General features: G+C 37.9%; 1 protein-coding gene across 10 annotated transcripts in view; it reads right to left on the bottom strand.

The window, feature by feature from the left end:
* Positions 1–3,213, bottom strand: part of AIG1 (androgen induced 1) — a 237,581-nt gene extending 234,368 nt beyond the window's left edge. For 2 of the 10 annotated variants that reach the window (XM_037022076.2, XM_073219687.1), the window contains exon 1: positions 2,521–2,787. In XM_037022076.2, the coding sequence (XP_036877971.1) occupies positions 2,521–2,661 (141 nt within the window). In that variant the 5' untranslated portion in view covers positions 2,662–2,787. The other 8 variants (XM_073219686.1, XM_037022084.2, XM_037022082.2 and 5 more) reach the window with 8 other exon arrangements.
* Positions 3,214–21,289: the final 18,076 nt, after the last annotated feature.

Raw genomic sequence — 21,289 nt, 5'->3', positions numbered from 1 at the left:
CCTCTTTCAAAATTTCTCTGAGTTTAAAACCATTAAAATTGTCCAAGGTACTAAGTAATTAAGTTCATTGTTTTTTTAATGCAAAAAAAATGAAAAGTCAAATGGATAAATTACAGTAGCTTAATCTTTTCATGCCATTATGAGGACTAACAGGTTGGTTGGTTGACAGCTATACAAAGCTTAAGCTCTAAAGACTCTAAATCTCTAATAAAAGTCAATGACACATAGCATGAGTGTTTTTATGAACATGGTCCAGACATACTTTCTTACAAAAACTCTTGATTAAAGATAATTATTATATTTCCATCAGAAGCCACAGAGAGTAAAAAGTTTGAATGATTGGCTGTAGGCCCTATACCAGCTGAATCTAAACATGAAACAAAGTAAATGTTTTCAATTTGAATTTATGGCCTGAATTCTCTTAGGCAAAAGTATATTTGTGGTGATTATTCTTTAAAACAGGCAAGATTAGTCATCACATGCTAAAATACAAACCGTGTGAAAGTTTAAGTACAGTCAACTTGGCTCTACTACAGTTTCATGTGATATCAAGGTTGTTTACTGTTTCTCATGAGCCTTGTTTTTTAATGCGCAGTAAGCAAAGCCAATGTGAGTAGTCAACTCTCCTCAGTTAGCCAATAACCTCGATTTCTACCCCTCTCACCTGCTGACCCCTCCTTGCTCCCCTAAAACTATCTAATGCAAAGGTGATTCTGAGAACTGTTCATAGTTCCTAGGTCTCTTTCAGTATTTTAGCTCAACACTGCTCCTGAGGAACACAAAATTGCACCAGCTCTGAGTAAGACCTGACAGAGAAATGGGATAAGGTAGTAATCCAAGAGGAATTTTGTTCACACAGCCCCTAACAATATTCTGAAAAACCTATGCACATATTTTAAAAATAACACCTAAACACATTTAACATAAATTTCAACATTTGAAAAAGGGACATGATTTCGAACGTTCTGATACATATTTATCAGAACCTCGGGGCTACAGATTTCACCCATTCCATCTATGGAAAATGTCTGCTTTATAACATAATTGGCAAGGCCAATCCTCATTGACAGCCAATCAACCCAATAAGTCTTTCTGTCAAAACAAGTCTGACTTCATGTTACAGTCAAATATGAAGATAGTCTTGGTGACAATCATCTATCTTCTTCTGAATGCTAAAAGGAACAGATAAACATGGCACAGAGCTTTGTCATGGGCTGGTTCCTTGGACGAGGGGAGAAAGAAAGGAGACCTGGAAGGCAGCACCCATGTGTGGAGGCAGATCAGTTTCAAGATAGAGATGGAAGATGAGGATCTGAAAACTGAAACCCTTGACATCCTCTATGCCCTGGGAAATCTTGGTGCCCTGCAGTAAGGGCACAGTTTGGAAACTGCTATGAAAAAATACTTAAGTTCCCCTGAAAGTATCTAACATGATACAAATATAAGGTGGTATTTCTAAACAAAAAGACTCTGGCTGCATTTCTTTGAAGAATCCTAAACCTTTAGAAATATCTTAAAATTGGTGTCCAGTTTTCTTGGTCAAAACAGAGGGTCAACAATTAGCTATTATAATGTTGCTTATGTAGCCAACCTTGTGTAGAATCCTGGACACACACTTCTGGTGTCCCAGGAATTGGTTCCACATTTTTCTCTAGTCTTTCTCTAATCTCCGTGCTTTTGTTCTAACCCTCTGCCCAGTCTTAGCCATCTTTTAGTGTGTGTTTGAACCAGTCTAAATTAGTCACCCTTCACCCTGAAGTTCCTGGTTTCCACCCCATGGCACTTCGGGGCCTTATGCTTATCGGGTGTTCTTATTTCTCTGGCCCTTCAGTGCTAGAGTGGATACACACACAAATATAAAACGAACCGAAAAACAGTTGCAACTGCCAAAGCTATTATGTTGTGCCAATAAAGAAGCTGCTTATGCAAACTACTGCAAATTTTCACATGGGAAGAAGAGTGTAAAATCACACTTGTAACGCAGTTTGAAAATCTCTCTCCCTTAATGTTTCTGGGAGGAAAGGTTGGAAGTAAATTACTGACAGTGGGCAAAGAACAGATGCAAAGAAGACAACTTTATTAGGCGCTTTCTCTTCTTTATGAGGAAATTTTGGTCCTTTCAGAGGAAGCTCCAAGTAATTCAAGAAACCCGTTTTCCTTCTGTTGCTGCAACTTGATCCCACGGTGGGTGCTCTGAAAGGCACCTTGGGGGCGAAGGGGTCTGAGGCCGTTCATGATCAAGGTCGTCCAATCCATTTGCTTAGTTGAGAATCTTTCCGTGTCACCTCTTAGAAGCAGGGCTGTGTTCCCCTCGAAATAGCCCACCTCCGCTGGCTGCGCCCTACCTCCGCCGGTGCCCCAGCGACCAGGCAACGCTGGATGCGAGGCAGCCAGGCCTCTGGACGCGACCGCCGGGGGAGAGGCGAGCGCGGAGTGGGAGCGGGCGGCGCGCGGGTGCTCTCCCCGCACGCACACAGGCTCGCGGGCAGGCAGACGGGGGAAGGGAGGGGGCCGCCTTACCAGATCAATGAACGTCAGGAACTTCCAGCTCCCGCCGTAGGTCTGATGCGAGGGCATTTCGATGGCCTTGTAGTTGCACAGGATGGAGCAGTAGGACAGCAGGATCGCCACCCGCAGCACCTGGCAGGGGACGAGCGCCATGTTCGCGCCGGGCCTGAGGCGGCTCGTCGGCGGGGAGGAACGCGGTTGGCGCGGAGCGCGCGGGGGGGCCGCGGGGGAAGCCGGGCGGGCGGCGGGACCGCGAGCGCGCGGGCGGCCTGCGCGGGCGGGGCGGCGTGTGCGGGCACCTCGGGCGGCCGCGGCCGTGCGGGCGGCGTGGCGTCAGCCGTTCCGTCACCTCCGTCATTCTCCTGCGTTCGCGGGGCCCCGGGAGACCCTGAGGGCGGGCGCAGGGCGCGCCGAGGTTGGGGAGCCCGCGCCGGCGGAGGGGCCCCGGGGCCGCAGACGCCTCCTCCGGCGGAGCTGCGGGACCCTGGCGGCCGAGCAGTAGGCTGCGCGGCGCAGGAGGGCTGGTGGAGACGTGAACGCGGGGTGCAAACGGCGCACCGCCAGCTTTCGAGTGACTTCGCTTCATTTTGGACCCAACTGGATTTTTAGTGTTAAGGGGACTGATAATCACTATGAAATTACCTTATAAATTCCATTCCAGTGGGTGCACCACCTCGCAGTGTTCCACAGGAGGCTTATGATGTCAGTGTGCAATATAACAAGACGGACTATGAACTTTGGACAAGAGGTTTATAAATAAACGGTTATTAAGAAAGGAGTGCCAGATATCTGTTTCTGCTTCTAGAGTGCATTTGGCCCCAAAACAAATCATTCTGAGTTTGGATGTAAAAGCTGTGTGTGTAATTTAATACTAATCTTTTGAGTGTTAGACTGGTTTTGCCCTTTGTTTTTTTTTCCTACAATACCAGGGCGTAGTGGAAGGAAAGTAAATACAAACTGGATTCCCTCTGCCTTCCAGTAAATGTTGTCACACTGAAGTTGCATCAGTCCGTGGGCAGCATTTTTTTTTTAAATCATGGTCACATTTCAGCCAACCAGATGAGGGGTCAGATTATGAAAATAAAACATAGATATTTCCTGTGGATCCATTTAAAACAGGTGTCCTCCGCAAATAGTCTCGGAGTCAGAGAATGCGGAGTGAGGGGGCAGGAAAAGCAGAGTTGTAGAGGGAAAGCAGCAACTCATAAATGGTTTCCTGAATTTTTCCAAACAAGCTCTAAACCAAAATTAAGAAAACCGATAGATTTTTAAAATTGATCTTATAATTATGCTAGTAGAAATTAATGTCAGAAAAGTCAAGAACATTCTATGAGCATAAAACTATTCATTATTGAAGACTTGTGATTGCAATTTTATCTTCAGGTACAAGTTGAGTCTATGTTTTTAAATTGTGCATCCATGCTACATGTTCAAAAGATAACAAAATAAAAAATATATCTACTGAAGATCTATCTTGGCCCTTAATAAGGCTTTATGAGTTAATGTGATATTCTCAATATTTGATATACCCTTCCTACATTATATTTTAGATAATAATAAGACTCCCTGTCCCCATCATTATAAAATATAATGCTATTTTCATAAATCCACTTGAAGTTTTATTCTGTGGTCAGTTTCTTTTTAAATAAAAAACTATAGCACTCAAATAAATGTTTTGAACCAATTCTAATAAGTTGCCTTTTGTTATTTTGGATTTGCTAACCATATAAGATAGTGAATTTTGTGGTTTTATGAAACATTCACATAAATTTAGACTGAAATACTTTATAATAATGATAGTCCACAAGTTTTGGAACTACTGGGGAACCATTAACATGGTTGTTCTTTCTGCTTTTTAAATCACATATGTTTTAAATCTTAGTTATGTTTAAAGGTATTCCTTGTTAAAAAGTGTTCATCTATGCACAGACTGTTTTTACAGTTCAGATAATACAGCAGGGGTATTGCTCTTAAACCTTCACTCAGTAGACAGTTACCTTTTTTATGAACTATATAGTACATTATTCATTGATAAGTATTTACATAATGGGTCTATATTTGGATTCGAGAATACTGTTTTTCATTGGATAGAAGAAATATCTTCATGTCACTTTTTTAGCTTTTTCATTCTACCACACAAGAGTGGTGATGGAGGAGAATAGCCTCATCCCGTTGAGTTTCAGAACACCTGTTTCCCCAGGGAAAATTTCAAACCCTGTTTTAGCTTCTAGTTACACTAGTGTTCTTTGATTATTGTAGTAGCTCTTACTCTTTATCTGTAGTATATGGAGTGAAGATACTCTTCCTTTAGAACTTCCAAAAAGGGATACAGACTCCTCATTCTTATTTGTGTGTGTGAGGGAAAAGGTGTCCAACATATTTGTAATGATGATCTGTGCTGATTTTGGAAATGATGGGGACCCCTGTGTCTCCCTGATGTTCTTTTCCAAGAAGCCAACTTTATATAGCCACGGGTCTTTGCTTAAAAATTCAGGAGGAAAAACTGTGTTTATGTATATCCTTACAATATTCACTTTTATGCATTTCTTTGGTTCTGGGTTTACACAAGATAAGCATTTCTAACAATTCAATTTATTTGGATTCAAATCATTTTTCCCCCTTCTCATTTGTCACAAGGATAGAATTTGGGGTGTGTCCCTTTGAGAAGTTTGGCATGGGGAAAAATCCCTTCAGTATCACAGAAAACACACCGTTGGGCTGCTTAGTTTTTCTTCATTATAAAAGTAGTGTCGTTTTGATATTGAAATAATAAAGTTTTTAAAAAATTTACTCTATTCTCATCAACCAGAGAAAACACTGCAAATATTTTAGCATAGACCTCCCAATCTTTTGGCAATAAGTACTTAGCTACAGTACATACTTACCTACTGTGTAACAATTTACATCAAGCAGATTTTTTTGCTTTAAATTTAGTAAGAACATTCCCTTATTATTTAAACCTCTGTCAAAATCATGTTTGATGAATGCATAGCATGGCATAATAAGAACATACCATATTTTACTTTAAATTTTTCTCTACTTTCGGATATTTCGGTTGTTTCCAGTTTTTTTATCACTATAAATGCACTACAATGCCTGTGTTTTGAGTTGGGAAAGCCACCATTTAAGGTTTCTCTATTAGCTCAAAGCCGGTTAAGAAATCACCCTTTTATAATCTATGTATACATCTTCACATGTGTTTGCATGAACAGAGGTGCCCAGGAGAGCTCTTCACTGGTCAGAGTTTTTTTGCTATTACAGGAGGATTTGTTGCTCTCCGGCTAAATGAGTAGCAGCTACCAGCAGTTATGCCACAGTTGCTGGTTGTCTAGTTTTTGCAGACTTAAAAATGGACTGTATTTGCTATAGAGAATTCTACTAAGTTATGGGATTTCAAACGCTAAGGATCCTATGGAGATTTATTGAAAAAAGCTTTAGAGAAAGTAATGTCGAGATTAGGCGCAAGTCACCAGCTAGGTCACATACAGACCTGAGCTATCCCCCTCATTCCCTGAGATCTGTCAGTGCATGTGACAAAGCTCCTCATCCTGCTTGGAATGATCTCCCTCTCTGCGCAGATACCCAGACCCACCACATCTGGCTGGATTTGACATAAGTCCACTTTGACAATCCCTCTTTGCAATGGAGGATGTGGGTCTTCCCGCTCTGCATGATCCAGGTTGATGGCTTACTGGTGATTCAAATTCTACAAGTCCTCATTGTACTCAGATTTCCTTCTCTAAAACTACTCCGTCTACAGCATCTTCAGTCTCTGGAAACACACCCGAATGCTTTATTAGAAATATCAGAACAGAGCCAGATGGCCTGGGGTTGCTAGTCCCTTAATGGTGCTCAAACATCCCTGGAAGTGTGGCAAATTGAAGGCAATCTACTTCCCAGAATTCTTCTCAGGGAGGAGTCCGTGTTTGTTGGAAGACACATTCCCATAAACTACTTTGGTGGGTGAAGGGACAAGTGAGAGAGACCTCCTACAGCATTCTAGAATAACTGGAAATCATTGCTAAATTTCCTGTCCCCAGTGGGAGTGAGAGTAATTGTAGAGCTTCTCTTTAGCTGAGGGGACAGTATAAAGGACATTGGGACTAGAATTCAATTGCCCTGGGTGGTAAAGAAGAGGCAGACCGCCACCACCAGAGAGTTTCTTCTCCATAGCCTTCAACCTCTATTCTAAGTAAGTGTTGAACAGATATTTAAAAAATTTCAGACGTCTTAAACTCAAATCCTGCAGAGACCAGGCATGCATCATAATTAAGTAAAGCTAGATGTAAGGTAATAGGGCATAATTTGACAGATAAAAACTAGAGTAAATGCCCTACCTAAATGCATTTTGATTCAAATTTTTTAAAATAGTGTCTGCTAATAAAAAGCACATTTCTGTGCCACTTTTGAACTATCCTTTTGAAAGAGTGCCATGCTCACATCTTACCCAGAGTGTTCAAAAAAACCCTGTCACTTATCTTTCTCACCTGTAAGGTTCAGATTACTTTGACTGTAATTGACAGCTCCATTCCTTGAAGCAGGTTGGAGGAAAATATGAAGATGGTTCAAAAGAGCACATGTACACGGTCCCTTAAGGATCATTCGCAGAAGAAGCTGCCGCACATTTCCACCTGCCCCTCACTGCCCGGCACTCTTCCATGTGCCAAAGCAGGAAAAGCAGCCTCCATTCTGAGTGGCCATGTACTCAAGATCAGGGCTCCACTAGTATGGAAGGGGGATGCTATGGGATGAATTTGATACCCCCAAATGATATGTTGACATTCTTATCTCCCATGCCTCAGAAAGTGGCCTTATTTGGACATAGAGTCATTGCGGATATAATTAGTTAAGATGATGTCATAGGATAGGTCCTTAATCCAATATGACTGATGTCCTTTTAAGAAGACAGACATGCAGGGAAAATGCCCTGTGAAGATGGAAGCAGAAAATGACAAGCCAAGGAATGCCAGTGATGGCAGACTGTCACCAGAAGCTAGGAGAGGCCAGGAACCGATCCATCCTCACAGGCCTTGGAAGGAACCAACCCTGCTGACACCTCAATTTCCAGCCTCCAGGACTGTGAGGCCATAAATTTCCATTGTTTAACCATCCAGTTTGTGGTACTATGTTAATGGGATCTCTAGGAAACTAATACAGGGGAGAAAACAGATATTACTAGACCACTAAAAGTTTTACCACAACATCCAATCAGTAGTCAAATTTCAGTAATTTTTTTCTCTAAAACATTTCTCAAATCTGAGCCTTCATTTCTATTTCTACTGCTCTTGCTGATGAAACAAACCCTGTAACTGGTCTTGCTGCCTCCATCCTTGCACCTTCACATCTTCCTTATCACTGCTACTAGAATTATCTTCTTGAAATTACTGGTCAGATTATAGTACTTCTCTCCTCAAAAATAGTCAGGGATTCCCCATGGCCTGTAGGAAATCTCACTCCTTTGACATGGTGTTCGGTGTCTTCAATGGTTTATCTCACCTTAACTCAGTGTTTCAACTTCTATTGCTGTACCTTTTAAAATAATTATGTATTCCATTATCATAGAATTACTTATTTCCCCTCCAGACTCAACATTTTTATTACTCTTCCATGCTCCTCAGGTACTCATGATTCATATCACCTTCTCCATCTGTTGAAATTCCATTCATCTCTCAAGGCCTACCTCTGGCAGAAATTATCTAATGAAGCCTATATTTGCAAATACTTTGCCAGTTAGGAAGCACATTCACATTATACTAAGTAGTAATCCATCTCCTCCTGCTGGGGCAGCCCCTGAGCATTCCTGGCACAGCCACCATCACCTCCTAGCAGGGCACTGCCCTGAGCTGCCTTCCATGTGGAAGGAGCCAGCCCACAGGGGACATAGTTGTCAGAAAGCATTCTCTTTCCTTTGTGAGATGGAAAGCATATTCCTCAATAATTTGAGATTATGTGAAGCAGCTAATTAAACATTCCCCTTGGGTCCCAGACTCTTTGACCATATAAGGCAAGACTCTTGGGGAACTTATAGCCTGTGCAGTAAGGCAGTATCACAGAAATGTGGGGTGCAGGGATGGTGGGATGGGCTGCTACTTCTTACCATATTAAGCAACTTTTTCCCAGAATGAAGGGCAGCTAAAATGTCTGCAGTCCATTTATTGGCCCTCTGTGTTAGTTTTCCTCAGAGCTAGTTAAAATCCCATTTTAGAAACTATAGTAATAAACATCCAGCACAAAAGAGGAGTTCAACAAAATTAAACCAAACACCATCATTTTGTTTTCAGGAAACATATGATTTGCTGTGAGAGATGACAGTGTCAGGCAGTCCTGCCAAGGGCCAGAAGCCACTTTAAATTATCTGTGAAGTTGGCCAAATGAGCGCAGAGAGAACAGTGGCTTCCCTTGTCGCAAGGGAAGACACTGGTAGCCATACAGGCCAGCTGGAGTCAAGGCTAGTTCTGACACCTCGCTCCCCCTCTACTGAGCATTCACTTTCCAATCCTCTAAAAAAATTCGTATGTCAAAAAAAGCAGGTGAATTGCTGACACTACTGACAACTAGACTCTGAACATAGAAATAGATTGCAGACCATAAGGATGTTTGTGAGATTATTTGGGAATATAATGATCTTGCTGGGCCCAGCTACAACTCTGAGTAAAGTTGGATATGGCTGGGAGGACTTCTGAGAAATATTTCACTGGTATAGCCCTCCTCTTTTCCTCTTTTCTCTTTTTCACTGTGTATAGGATAAGTGAAACTTCAGTAGATATCTTGTAAACATAAAGAAAAGAACCGGAGAATCTCAGAGGTATTTGCTCTAATATCTATACCCTGCTAAGCTGATGCCAGCACTGGCTTCCTTCCAGACTTCTTGTGATGTGAGAAAAATAACCCCTGATTTGTTTAAAGCGATGTGATAGGGTTTTCTGTTACATGCAGCTAAATGGCAATACAGGAGATATTTAGGATTATTTCCTGGCATGCTTCAAAATACACTGAATCACAGGATAGTGGGATAGAACTAAAGAGATCAGGGTTCAAAGTTACATATTTTTTATTCAATGAGCACTCATATAGCACTTATTGTGGGCCAATGATCTAAGTACTTTACAAATATTAACTCATCTAACCTCACAGAGGACGATTACTATTATATTCTCCACTTTACATAAGAGGAAATGTTGACATAGAGAAAATTAGGTAAACTGCCCAAGGTCACACAGCCAGTGAATGGCAGTGCTGGGATATGAAACCATATATTTTGGGTTTCCAATCACTACACCATGCTACTTCATGCTTCCAGTCAGTGCATAGACCATCTTGTGTTCTGAGTCCCCTTCTGCTACCAATGAGCGGTGTGATTTGGATTGATCACTCAATATGTTAAAGTTCTGACCTCCCTCATAGGTAGCTTCACTGCCCTAAAAATTCCCTGTGTTCATCTATTCATCAAACCCTGGCAACCATTTATCTCTTTATTGGCCTATAAAAATTGCCTTTTCTAGAATGTCATAGAGTTGGAATCATACAGTGTGTAGTCTTTTCAGACTTGCTTCTTTCACTTATCACTATGCATTTAAAGTTCCTCTATGTCTTTTCATGATTTGACAACTCACTTATTTTTATTGCTGAATAATATTTCACTGTATGATGTTCCATGATTTATTTATCCACTCTTTTAAGGATATCTTGATTTCTTCCAAGTTTTTATAATTATGAGTAGTTAAATATAAACATTTGTGTGCAGGGCTTTTTGTGGACATAAATTTTCAAATCATTTTGACTCTTTACAACCTCAAAACAAAAAGGAGCACACTACTGGATTATATGGTAAGATTCTATTTAGCTATGTAAGAAACTGCCAAACTGTATTCCAAAGTGGCTGCACCATTTTGCATTCCCACAAGCAGTAATGAGAATTCTTGTTGCTCCTTTCAGCACTTGGTGTTGCCAGGTTTGGGATTTTAGTCACTGTAATGGATATGTAATGGCATCTCACTGATGTTTACATATGAAATTCCCTAATAAAATATGATGTTGAGCATCTTATTTGCTTACTTGGCAGCTGTATATATTCTTTGGTGAGATTTCTTTTCAGATCTTGTGCCTACTTTAAATTGAGCTGTTTCCTTATTGTTGAATTTTAACTCTCTGCATTTTCCAGCAAGTCTTTTATTAGATATATTTTCTCCCAATCTGTGGTTTGCCTTTTCATTCTCTTAACAGTGTCTTCTGCTGAGTAGAAATTTAAAAATTTTTTTGTTTGTTACCATTAATCTACAATTAATTATATGAAGAACATTATGTTTTCTAGGCTCCCCCCTTCACCAAGTCCCCCCAACAAACCCCATTACAGTCACTGGCCATCAAGACATTTTAAATTTTAAAGAAGTCCACCTTATCAATTGTTTCGTTCATGGATCAAGCCTTTGGTATTGTACCTAAAATTTCATTGCCAAACCAAATCACCTTAATTTTCTCTTGAGTTATCTTCTAGAAGTTTTAGTTTTGCATTTTACATTTACATATAAAATATATTTTGAGTTCATTTTTGTGAAAGGTGTAAAATCTATGTCTAGGTTCATTTTTTTTTCCATGTGGATATCTGGTTGTTCCTTCCTCATCTTTTGTTGACAAGGCTATACTTTCTCCATTGAATTGCCTTTGCTCCTTTGTCAAAAGCATCAGTCAACTATATTTATGTGGGTTTATTTCAGGGTTCTTTATTCTGTTTCACTGATCTACTTGTATGTTCTTTCTCCAGTACCTCTCTGTCTTGATGACTGTGGCTTTATAATAAGTCGTGAAGTTGGGTAGTGTCAGGTCTCCTGTACCTCTTTTATAAGGGCCTTAATTTTATTCATGAGGCTCTGAATTCATGACCTAATCATTTCCTTAGGGCCCTGCTTTTAATACCAACACACTGGGCAATAGGATTTCAACATATGAGTTTTAGAAGGATACAGACATTCAGACTGTAGTAGGTATTCCTCCCTAGTCCTGATAATTTTCTTTTTCTTTGGCTTTGTCTGAAATGAATCCAACTACTCCAGCTTTCTTTTTATTTGTGTTAGCACAATATAACTTTCTCCATTCCTTCATGTTAATTTATTTGTGTCTTTGTATTTGAAGTGGGTATCTCATGGACAACATGTAGTCAAGTCTTGTTTTTTATCCACTTCAACAGTCGCTGTCTTTTAATTAGTGTATTTAGGCCATTCATGATTAAAATATTATGATGTAGTTGGATTAAAATCCACCATATTTGCAACTGATCCATAAATTATTATCACTGAATACACTGTTGCCTTTATTATCTTATCTATTGAGTAACTTAGAATAAGAAAAGTAACATTTATTCCTTTTATAACACTCTTGCTTTCCTTATGTAGATTCTACTTTATGACATATCATTTTCCTTCTGTCTGAAGAAATTCTTTGAACATTTTTTGTAAAGCAGATCTACTGGCTTTGGAACAAATCCCCTTGATCTTTATTTGCCTGGGAATGTTTTACTTTTTATTTCACTTCTAAAGGATAGTTTGGCTGTAGACAGAATTCTAGGCTGGTGGAGATTTTTTTCTTTACTTGTAACACTAAATATTTTACTTTGTATTCTTACTGTTTGCATGGTTTCTTAGTTCAGGATAATTTTGATCCAGCTTAGCCCCAATTTTCATGAATAACTCTCAAAGCAATAATTTATTATTTTCATATCCTTCCCTTTCATACATTTTTATTGTAGTAGATTATAACCTTTTTGATGCCAGAAGATACTTTTTTACCCTGGTCCTTTTTCCTTCTCCCTCTATGATTCTGGAAAAAAGAAGAGAAAAAAAAAGAAAAAAAAAAGGTACTACCATTTTTGCTTCTCAGACTTTCATTGATATTTACCCCAGCTTCATTCTTATCACCCTGTCACTACTACCACCAAACAGGCTGCCTCCTCTGTAGCAGCAACTTTGTATCCTATTTATCAAATCATATTATGCCTACCTTCATAGCTTTGTCTCTCTTAGCATATATATATTGTGGATTCTTCAAGAGAGAGGATGGTGCTTTAATTAATCCACGTGTCCAGAATACTTTTCGGTAGTTGTAGTCCTTTGTAGTTCTGTGGTAACTTTAAAAACAAATAAACATTGAGTCATGGAGATGCCAATCATACCCCTTTTTTTGTACAGGTCTTGAAGCAATTGAGAAGGGCAACAGCAGAACTCAATATTAGTTCTATTACTAATAAAGCTGGCAAAAATGAGCATAACCATATGAAATTCTCTTGTTGGGAGAGTCTTTGACCCAACAATTTTACCCTATTGAGAAGAAAAGAATGTAGATATGCTACAAGAACACTATCTTAAAGAGAATCAGGAAATAAGCTTCTTTTCCCTATTCGCCAATTAGGGAAGTCACTCCTTACTAGGAATAATGAGGATGAAAAAAAGGATGGAAGTTGTCTGCTGATACACTGAGAAGGTAAGAAGAAATTCCTATTTTGTGAGCTAGTGGGAACCTGCAAATACTGGGGAAAAAGACAAGATGAGTAAAACTAAAATTGATATATAAATTGTAATTTCTAGCACAATCACTTAAAGTATTAGGATTATAGGATGAGCTAGGTAGTTTTCTCTCTTTCTTCAAATTTTTTTTTTGGGGATATACCACATAAAATAAGGATTATCTCTTATCTATTATCATTCCTAATGTTATTTCATGTGACTTCTTTATCTTTTCAATCAGCCCTACCAGAAGTTTATCTTACTAATCTTTTCAAAGTCCAATTTTTTATTTCATTTTATGTATCTTTAAGTGTGTTATTTTCTTAGTTCTGTAATATTTAAGTATATTATATTCTTCTATAACAATTTGAGTTGAACACTTACCTAATTTGTTTCCAATGGTTCATATTTTTAAATAAATTTCTTTCTATCTTTAGTAGGATCGCACATGCTTTGGTATGCTGATTTCCAATTTCAATGCATGATGTGTAGATGCCATGATTTCTGTTAGGATGATTCTTATAATTTATTGATGCTTCTTTGGTGACATCTAAATATTGGTGAATGTTCAATGTATGATTCAGAAGAACATTTTTTTTCCATTTAAGAGAAGGAATCTATACAAATATATTAGATCGTGCTCATTAATTGAATTTTTAAGTGTTCAAATAACCTTTAAAATAGTTAAAAATGAGTGTCTATGTTTGTAACTGTGAGTGGTTTTTATCAGCTTATATTTATTCAGCTGTTTATACATATTGTTACATGTATGCGACAATAGACTATTTTTTCCATTTGACCTTGTTTCCTTATAGCCCTTCCCCTACTACAACTGTTTTTAGTTGTATGATTTCCATTGTTTGAGTGGTTTCATTTAAAATTTAACATACATGTCCACCATTTTTTTTCCTCATAAAGTATAAAATAAAGCAGTATCTCTGTGTTGCCTGTGAGCAGCTCAAGAACCCGAAGCATTCTAGCTTCCTTTGATCTTCCTATACCCATGTTTCATGACACTATTGGCATTTTATTCCCACTTTGCTTGTAACATAATGCAATTCTACTAGTATTTAGTGAGTGAGTTTTTATTGTAGTATAGTTGATATGCAGTATTGGTTGCAGTATAAATTGGAATATTTTGTCCTAATAATTTCTCTTCTAGGAATTTACCCTGAAGAAATATTGCCCCAAGTAATCACTGATATATGTATAACGAAGTTACATTCTGAAAAACCTAAATATAATCCAAATATCCATGACTGTGGACTGGTTAAATGAATTTTGACACCTCCATATAATGGAATGGAACATGACACAGCTATTAAAAAGAATGGGATAACTCTGTGTATATTAATATAGAAAGAAGCCCAGTGCATACTGTTAAATAAAAAAGCAAGTGCAAGTCACACAAACACATACAAACACAGAAAGTATGATGTACTCTGTGTAGTATGTTTACATACATGTTTGCATAAACACCATCAAATGCTGGAAAGATATACACCAAATGTGATCAGTGATTTTCTCTGAGAGATAGGTGGAGATTTTCACCATTTTCTTCCTTTTGAATAATTTTTTTAAAGATACCTGTTATATGTAGTAGAAAATTTAAGACAAAGAAAAATAACAATTAAGAAATATATGTGTACAAATGGGCACTCAGAGTGAAACTTGTGCCTAGCTCTGATTTTAATGCCTGAAGAGAAGAAATTTTGAAAGAAAATTCCTAGGCTAGTCCTAATTTCCGTAAACAGTATTCACAGAGATTTTTTACCTTGCCTTCACCAGTGTTTTCTCTGGAATTATCTGCTGCACTGATATAGGCTTTGCCTATATCAGGATGCCACTGTGTGACGCCAGAGAGTCACCAAGCCCCAAACCCAGCTGAAATGCTATGTAACAGGCTAGGGTGCCGCTGTCCACAAAACCAGGAACCAGCGCCTGCTGAAACAACATTCTGACCTATCAGGCCATTTTAAAATAATCTCTGATACTCTTCCATTGTCCCATGAACCATCACTGAAAGCCAAGTAAGACGACCACAGTTGCTATCAGCTGCTGGTTTGGGCAGGAGAGATGCTCTAAGGACATGAAAACATATCTTTAATGTAGTCGGACTTGACTTGTAGAGAATGGAAAGAATACTAGAAATTAACATAGGGTAGCTCTTTTGCAACACACACCACTTGCAATAGAAACAGAAATTCCCTCAGAGAAAATCGCTGCAAATAGACGGTAGTCACCAAGTAAAGAACAGTCTAGAATATACGAACGAGCATGTCTCTTCCTACAAGTAATTGTGTATCTTTACAGCATCACTTTCAAGGCTAACAAATTTCATTTCCATTATAGCTTTATAACTCTTCTGCGAGATGATTTTAAAAACAACACCACTGTTTACCCCACTAAAATTTTAACACATATACATACTTACAAAATGGGATTTGATGAGATGGAAATCATATCATAGTAAAATTATTTTATAAATTATTAGCTAGCTGGTGCTTCCATTTAAGTAAGATAATTGTGATCTTTTTCTCAGATGTCTTTTAAAGAGATAATAAAGTTAGGTTGTAAAAGGATTCCTGCTGGAACAATAGATAATAAAGTCTAGGCAAAGAGTTACTGCCACAAACTTGTCTTTTTCCTTATAAAAGGGGAAATTTCAAGAGTAACTGCAAACAAAGTCATTTTTATAGGTTAAAGGAAAGACTGTGTAGTAAAATGTGCATTTGGGTGGGAGGTAGACTACTGAATTTAGGCCCAGTTCTGCTATTAACACATGGAATTGCATTGTCATATTAGGCAGCCTCTCCAAACTTTAAACCGCAATTTCTTTATCAAAAGAAAGGGTTGAAGTAGATGTTTATAGTATCAAATATAATTGCCAATTTTCAACAAAATACTACGATATATATATGTATATATGTATGTGTGCATACCTATGTATATGCATAAATGTGCATTTATTTATTTATTCATTTATTTATTCATTTGTTTGTTTGTTTGTTTATATTCAGGTTACTGATTTACAGGGGAGCTGATAAATAATGTTAGAATATGGAGGAATCCAAAGAAGACCTAAGTAAGGACTTCAAGACTGTTAAAAAGAAAAGGAAATGAAATGGAAATGAGGAGAAGGCTCAAAAGGAGGAAGAGGAAAAAATAGGAAAGAGAGAGAGAGAGAAGGAAGGAAGGAAGGAAGGAAGGAAGGAAGGAAGGAAGGAAGGAAGGAGGAAGGGAGGGAAACGAGAAAGAAGTAAGGGAGCAAATTAAATTTAGAATGATTTCAAGTTTTAATCTAAAACGAATCTTTATTGACAAAAGTAAGTTGTTTCTGCTTTTTCAATGACAGTTTTTAAAATGTGCTTTTTTCAAATCAATAAAAGTATTTTTTCAAATTATATTTGAAATCTTAACATATGTTGTTCTTCATTCTTAAAACAACACAAAAAAGAGTAGTATATAGGCAGATGAGCCAGTTTTTATGATATACACAAAACATATAGGTAAGAGTCATATTTCTGAGCAGACACTTTGAGTTGTACAAAACCCAAAACATCCAGATTAAATAAATTAGAATTGCTGCTTCCTTATTGAACAGGATCAAGTGTTTACAAGAGAAAGAGGAAAAAGAAAAAAATGCTAAGAAGTTTGAATTTTTACAACTGAACTTCTATTTTTGAATAGTTTCAGTTTTACAGAAAAGTTTCAAAGATGGTACAGAGGGTTTCTAGATACACTGGACCCAGGTACCCCTACTGTTGACAGCTTACATTGTCAGGTACGTTTGTAACAAATAACACACAATTGATACATTCTAATTAACTGAAGCCCATAGTTTATTTGGATGCCCAATGACCTTTCTCTGCCCTAGGAGCTCATTCAGGATACCATATTATGGTTTGTCGGCTCATCTTTTGATTTGAGCCTCTCTAATCCCCAGTTCCCCACAGCCGGGCCTTGTGCCCTAACCTGCTCTGGTCCGGCAGGCAGAAAGAAGCCTGAGCCCCATCTTCCTTAAGTTGACTCCATACTAAAGGTCCGTGTTGAGGTAGCAGATCAGTCCTGCAGTACAGGCTTCCCACGGTGCCCTGTGCCGGCAGCCAGTTTTCTGAGACCGAGAGCCCTCGGCCTCTTATTTGCTGGAGGATAAAATATTTCCTGCATAACTTTGACTTCTGCACTCTTGTGTTAGTCACAGCTTGCCGTTCAGTGCCATGTCCTCGAAAGATGATCTTGTCCCCAAGCCCATGCTGGCTACATGCCTCTGATTCTAAGTTTGGGGTTCTGCTTTAATCCAATTCAAGATCTTTGTTAAATGATCTGATTCCCCTAGAAAACTAGGGGCTTGTTATTTTCTAGGCAAATCCTCTAACAGATACTGGAATCTTGTCCCTGAAATCCAGTCCGTTAGGGATACCTGGGTCTCCTGTGGCTAGGGTCCACACACTCACTGAGACCAGACATTCTGTCTTGGATCTCCACTCTCAGCCCAGTCCTCTAGTAACACGTGCCAAGGACTCCCTAGATGAAGGTGATGACTGCCAGGGGCCCGTAGGATTTCTGGAACAGAGGATGCACTCAGTCAATGTTCTCTGAGTAAGTGCCTATGAGCCTCAGCCTGGCTGTAAGCCTTGGAACCACGGTCAGGTTTCCCAGTGGACAGTGGGCCCTTCTCCCGGCTCCTCCCTGCATGCCCCATCTCACTGTGAGCCACTGGCCACACTGTCCTCAGGAAATACTTTTTAATTGAACAACTCAGCAAAAGGGGAAATTCAGCCTTTGAGTGAAAGAAAATTCAGGAGCATAAAGAGACTGTTTCCTGACTTTAAGTGTGTGTTAAATTCTACACTACATTTTGTGATTTCCTATCCAAAATTATAATAGTGGTTGTCTTTAACAGAGATCTTTCCTAGTTTAAGGCTACAGAAATCATGATTGATAAATGTAGTCATGGCAAACCATTTGCTTTAGCTTTTTTATTGGACATGAAATTAATTAATAAAAATATCTGGAAAAATCACTGGTTAAGTAAATATAAAATTCTATTCATGTAGGGATCTTTTTTTCTAGCAAGAATATTTTTTTAATTTGAAAAATCTGAGCAACTGTTTTTTTTTACCCAATTCCCAAACTTAGATTTAGTAGAGAATACAAACCATAATTCCTGTAACAGTTGCCTAGAATAGGCTATGTTGATAAATGTAGATATTTTTCTTTATATTCCATTCATTTAAATTTATAATTAATGTTATTATTATTCATAAACTTATTCTCTATTGGTAATTATTGACACCCCTTTGTATTTAAGTGCTTCTGCAGTCTAGACAGGATACACTTATTTGTATGATAAATAATAGATAAATGATTACTGTGCCATTTGCTGTTAATGTGATTGATAGATTCCCCATTGCAGTACTTCACTGTTCTTATTTTAGCTCTGATGCCAATAGTCTTGTCTTTGTACAGTGCTTACAATGTCTGCATAAAAACAAGTGGGGCTCCTCATGTTCTCTACATTTGCTCTTTTTTGTTTTGTCATTTCACAAAAATGGTGTTAAAAATTGAGTGGTACAAAATGGAGCTTCGAATCAGGAAGTATTTTGCTCTAATACCACTTTGGTGTATAAAATTCATTTTTTAGAGGCAGAATTTTGGCACTATTTAGTGGAAGTTAAAGGAAGAGAAAATAGAATAGAAGTGACTTAAAATGGCTGAGTTTACTGAGTTGATGTAAAATGACAGAGTGGAGCTTCTCCTTCCTTCTGTGCAAGTTCACAGAGTTTTCAAAAGGTGATAGTAAGGCTGAGGCTGAGAATTTCAGGTAGACCTCAGCAAGGATTCAAAGGGCTTCTGTCCATCAAGCAAATATCCATGCATCACCCTAACTCATATTAATATTAAAAACACCTAGTGTGTGCTTGAAAATATCCTTGCTTTATTTCTGCCAAGGACAGGACATAAAGAATAGGCTTAAATTGAAGATATTATACATAATATGTGTATTATATATATAATATAATACACATATTATGTACATATAAGATACAAACACTTATATATAATATATAATGTACATATAGTATACATTATTCTATATTATAATGTATATAATTATATATAGTAATACATATATGTTATATAATTAATATACTATATAAGTAATATGTATTTAATTATTATGAGAATTAAAATTGGAGAAAATATATCCATGATTGCAGGATATGAAGTACTAAATAAACCCAGTGTCCAGACATTGGTTTCTAGTACTATTATCCAATAAAAGGAACCAGGATCCTTGGTGAAATGGCTAATGCTACGACTAGGCAGGAAACACACAGGAATGGGCCTGGGGTATTTTATAGTGTCATAAAGTGAGGAAGTGCTCAAAAAGAAAAAAAAGCAAAAAATCAGAACCCCAAACACTACCATCAACAAAATCCAAGAGGAAAGTATGCCAAAAGGAAACAGGAGCCAACAGAAAGAGCTCCTAATGGCCAAACCTGGCATAATTTGAGAAAGAAAAGATATTATCTAGTATTGAATTATAAACCCAAAGTATAACAAGTATCCATGAAGTTCACACTGACATAAATAAATGATTATATATACAACCTGTGAGGAACAATTCCAAACAGTTTGTATAGACGCTGCTGCCCCCTCAAGGAGGTAGGTAGAGAATAACTTCCACCTCTTAAGCATGGACTACTCATAGTGACTTCTTTCCGAAGAGTACAATATGGTAAGAGGAGAAAAGAGTAATCTCACAGTAAAGAAACCTTAAGGACACCACCCCAGCCAAGCCATCAAGCTTAACATTATCGAGCTAAGTTGTGTTGATGCATGTACTTGATATGATTGATGAAAATGGTACTCTACCTCGTTGTTCTTCCTCCCCCAAATTCATAACCCTGTCTAGCCATAAAGCAAGCATCATACAAGTACAAACTGAGCAATAGTCTACAGAATACTTGGCCAGTATTTCTCAAAACTGTCAAGGTCATTAAAGACAAGGGAATCTGAGAAACTGCCACAGTCCAGAGGATCCTAAGGAAACAAGATGACTAAATGATATCCTAGACAGGATTCTGGAACAGAAAAAGGACAATAGGTAAATCTAACATCTGAATAAAGTCTGGACTTTAGTAAAATTAATTTATTAATATTGACTCAGTTGTGACAAATGCACAAATGCCATGTATTAATAATTGGGGAAACTGGGTGGAGAGTTTATGGGAACCTTTGTACTTTCTTTCCAACTTTCCTATAAATCTAATACTATTTTAGAATAAAAAGTACATTTAAAAATAGTTCAAAAATTTTTTAAAAACTTCCTTAAAAGAAGTAAGCTACAGTGTCAGAGTAGATAGAAACCCTCATTCACAAAACTATAATAATCTAAGTTGCAGATGAAAATTACACATGAAGCTGTTCAAAACTGAATTAATTTAGACAGCAAAAAGTTAGGGAAAATTGGGGAACTATAAGGATAAAATTATCATATAGTCATCTATGTAATATTAGGCAGCTATTTGATATCAATTTTTTAAAATGATGTAGGACTATGCATGTGAATAACATCAAGTGAAAAAGATGATACAAAACTGTATGTAAAATATGGATAACAAATATATCACAAATACTCAATTAGAAAAAAAGGCAAAAAATATAATTGGGCCAATTTTTTTAAATGGTAAAGGAGATACATTTGAAAATATATTTTAACATTAATAACACTGTTACAAAGGGCAGCTGACATTCTCCAACATTGGTCATGAGTACATGTCAATACAACTTTCTTCCATGAATTAGAGAGATAGTGTTGTAAACATAGCCCTTGGAATCTGGAAATTTGAACTGTAAATTTAGATTATGTGCCTCTTCAATTGTGTTTCCACTAAGTCTCTTCACTTTTTGGGAATTATATTTTCCTATACGTAAAAACACACCTTCTATCATTAAGTCATGAGGCATTCTGGGAAAATGTGTTCAGCAGTGCTATGCCCCCTGGCAAAGGGTGCAGCTGACAGCTTCCCTTTCATTTTAACACGTATTACCTCACTCATCTCCACAAACCCCTGAAAGGCAGATAAGTAACAGATGTTACAGTTATAAGCAATCATCAGATGAAGCAGTGGAATAAACAGGCGTAGTGGGATGAGGATAAATTAATTTGCAGACCACGTGGGAGGAGAAGCTCTCAGAGCCAAGGATGTATCCAGGGTCACAGTACCAGGTAAAAACGTACTTGCTCAACATTCCAGAGGGGGAACTCCTCCTCC

Source organism: Manis javanica, chromosome 13 (genome assembly GCF_040802235.1).
Source record: "Manis javanica isolate MJ-LG chromosome 13, MJ_LKY, whole genome shotgun sequence".
In the NCBI taxonomy this organism is placed as follows: Eukaryota; Metazoa; Chordata; class Mammalia; order Pholidota; family Manidae; genus Manis; species Manis javanica.
Note: the sequence above shows the minus strand (reverse complement) of the source record. Positions and strands in the feature narration are given on the sequence as shown.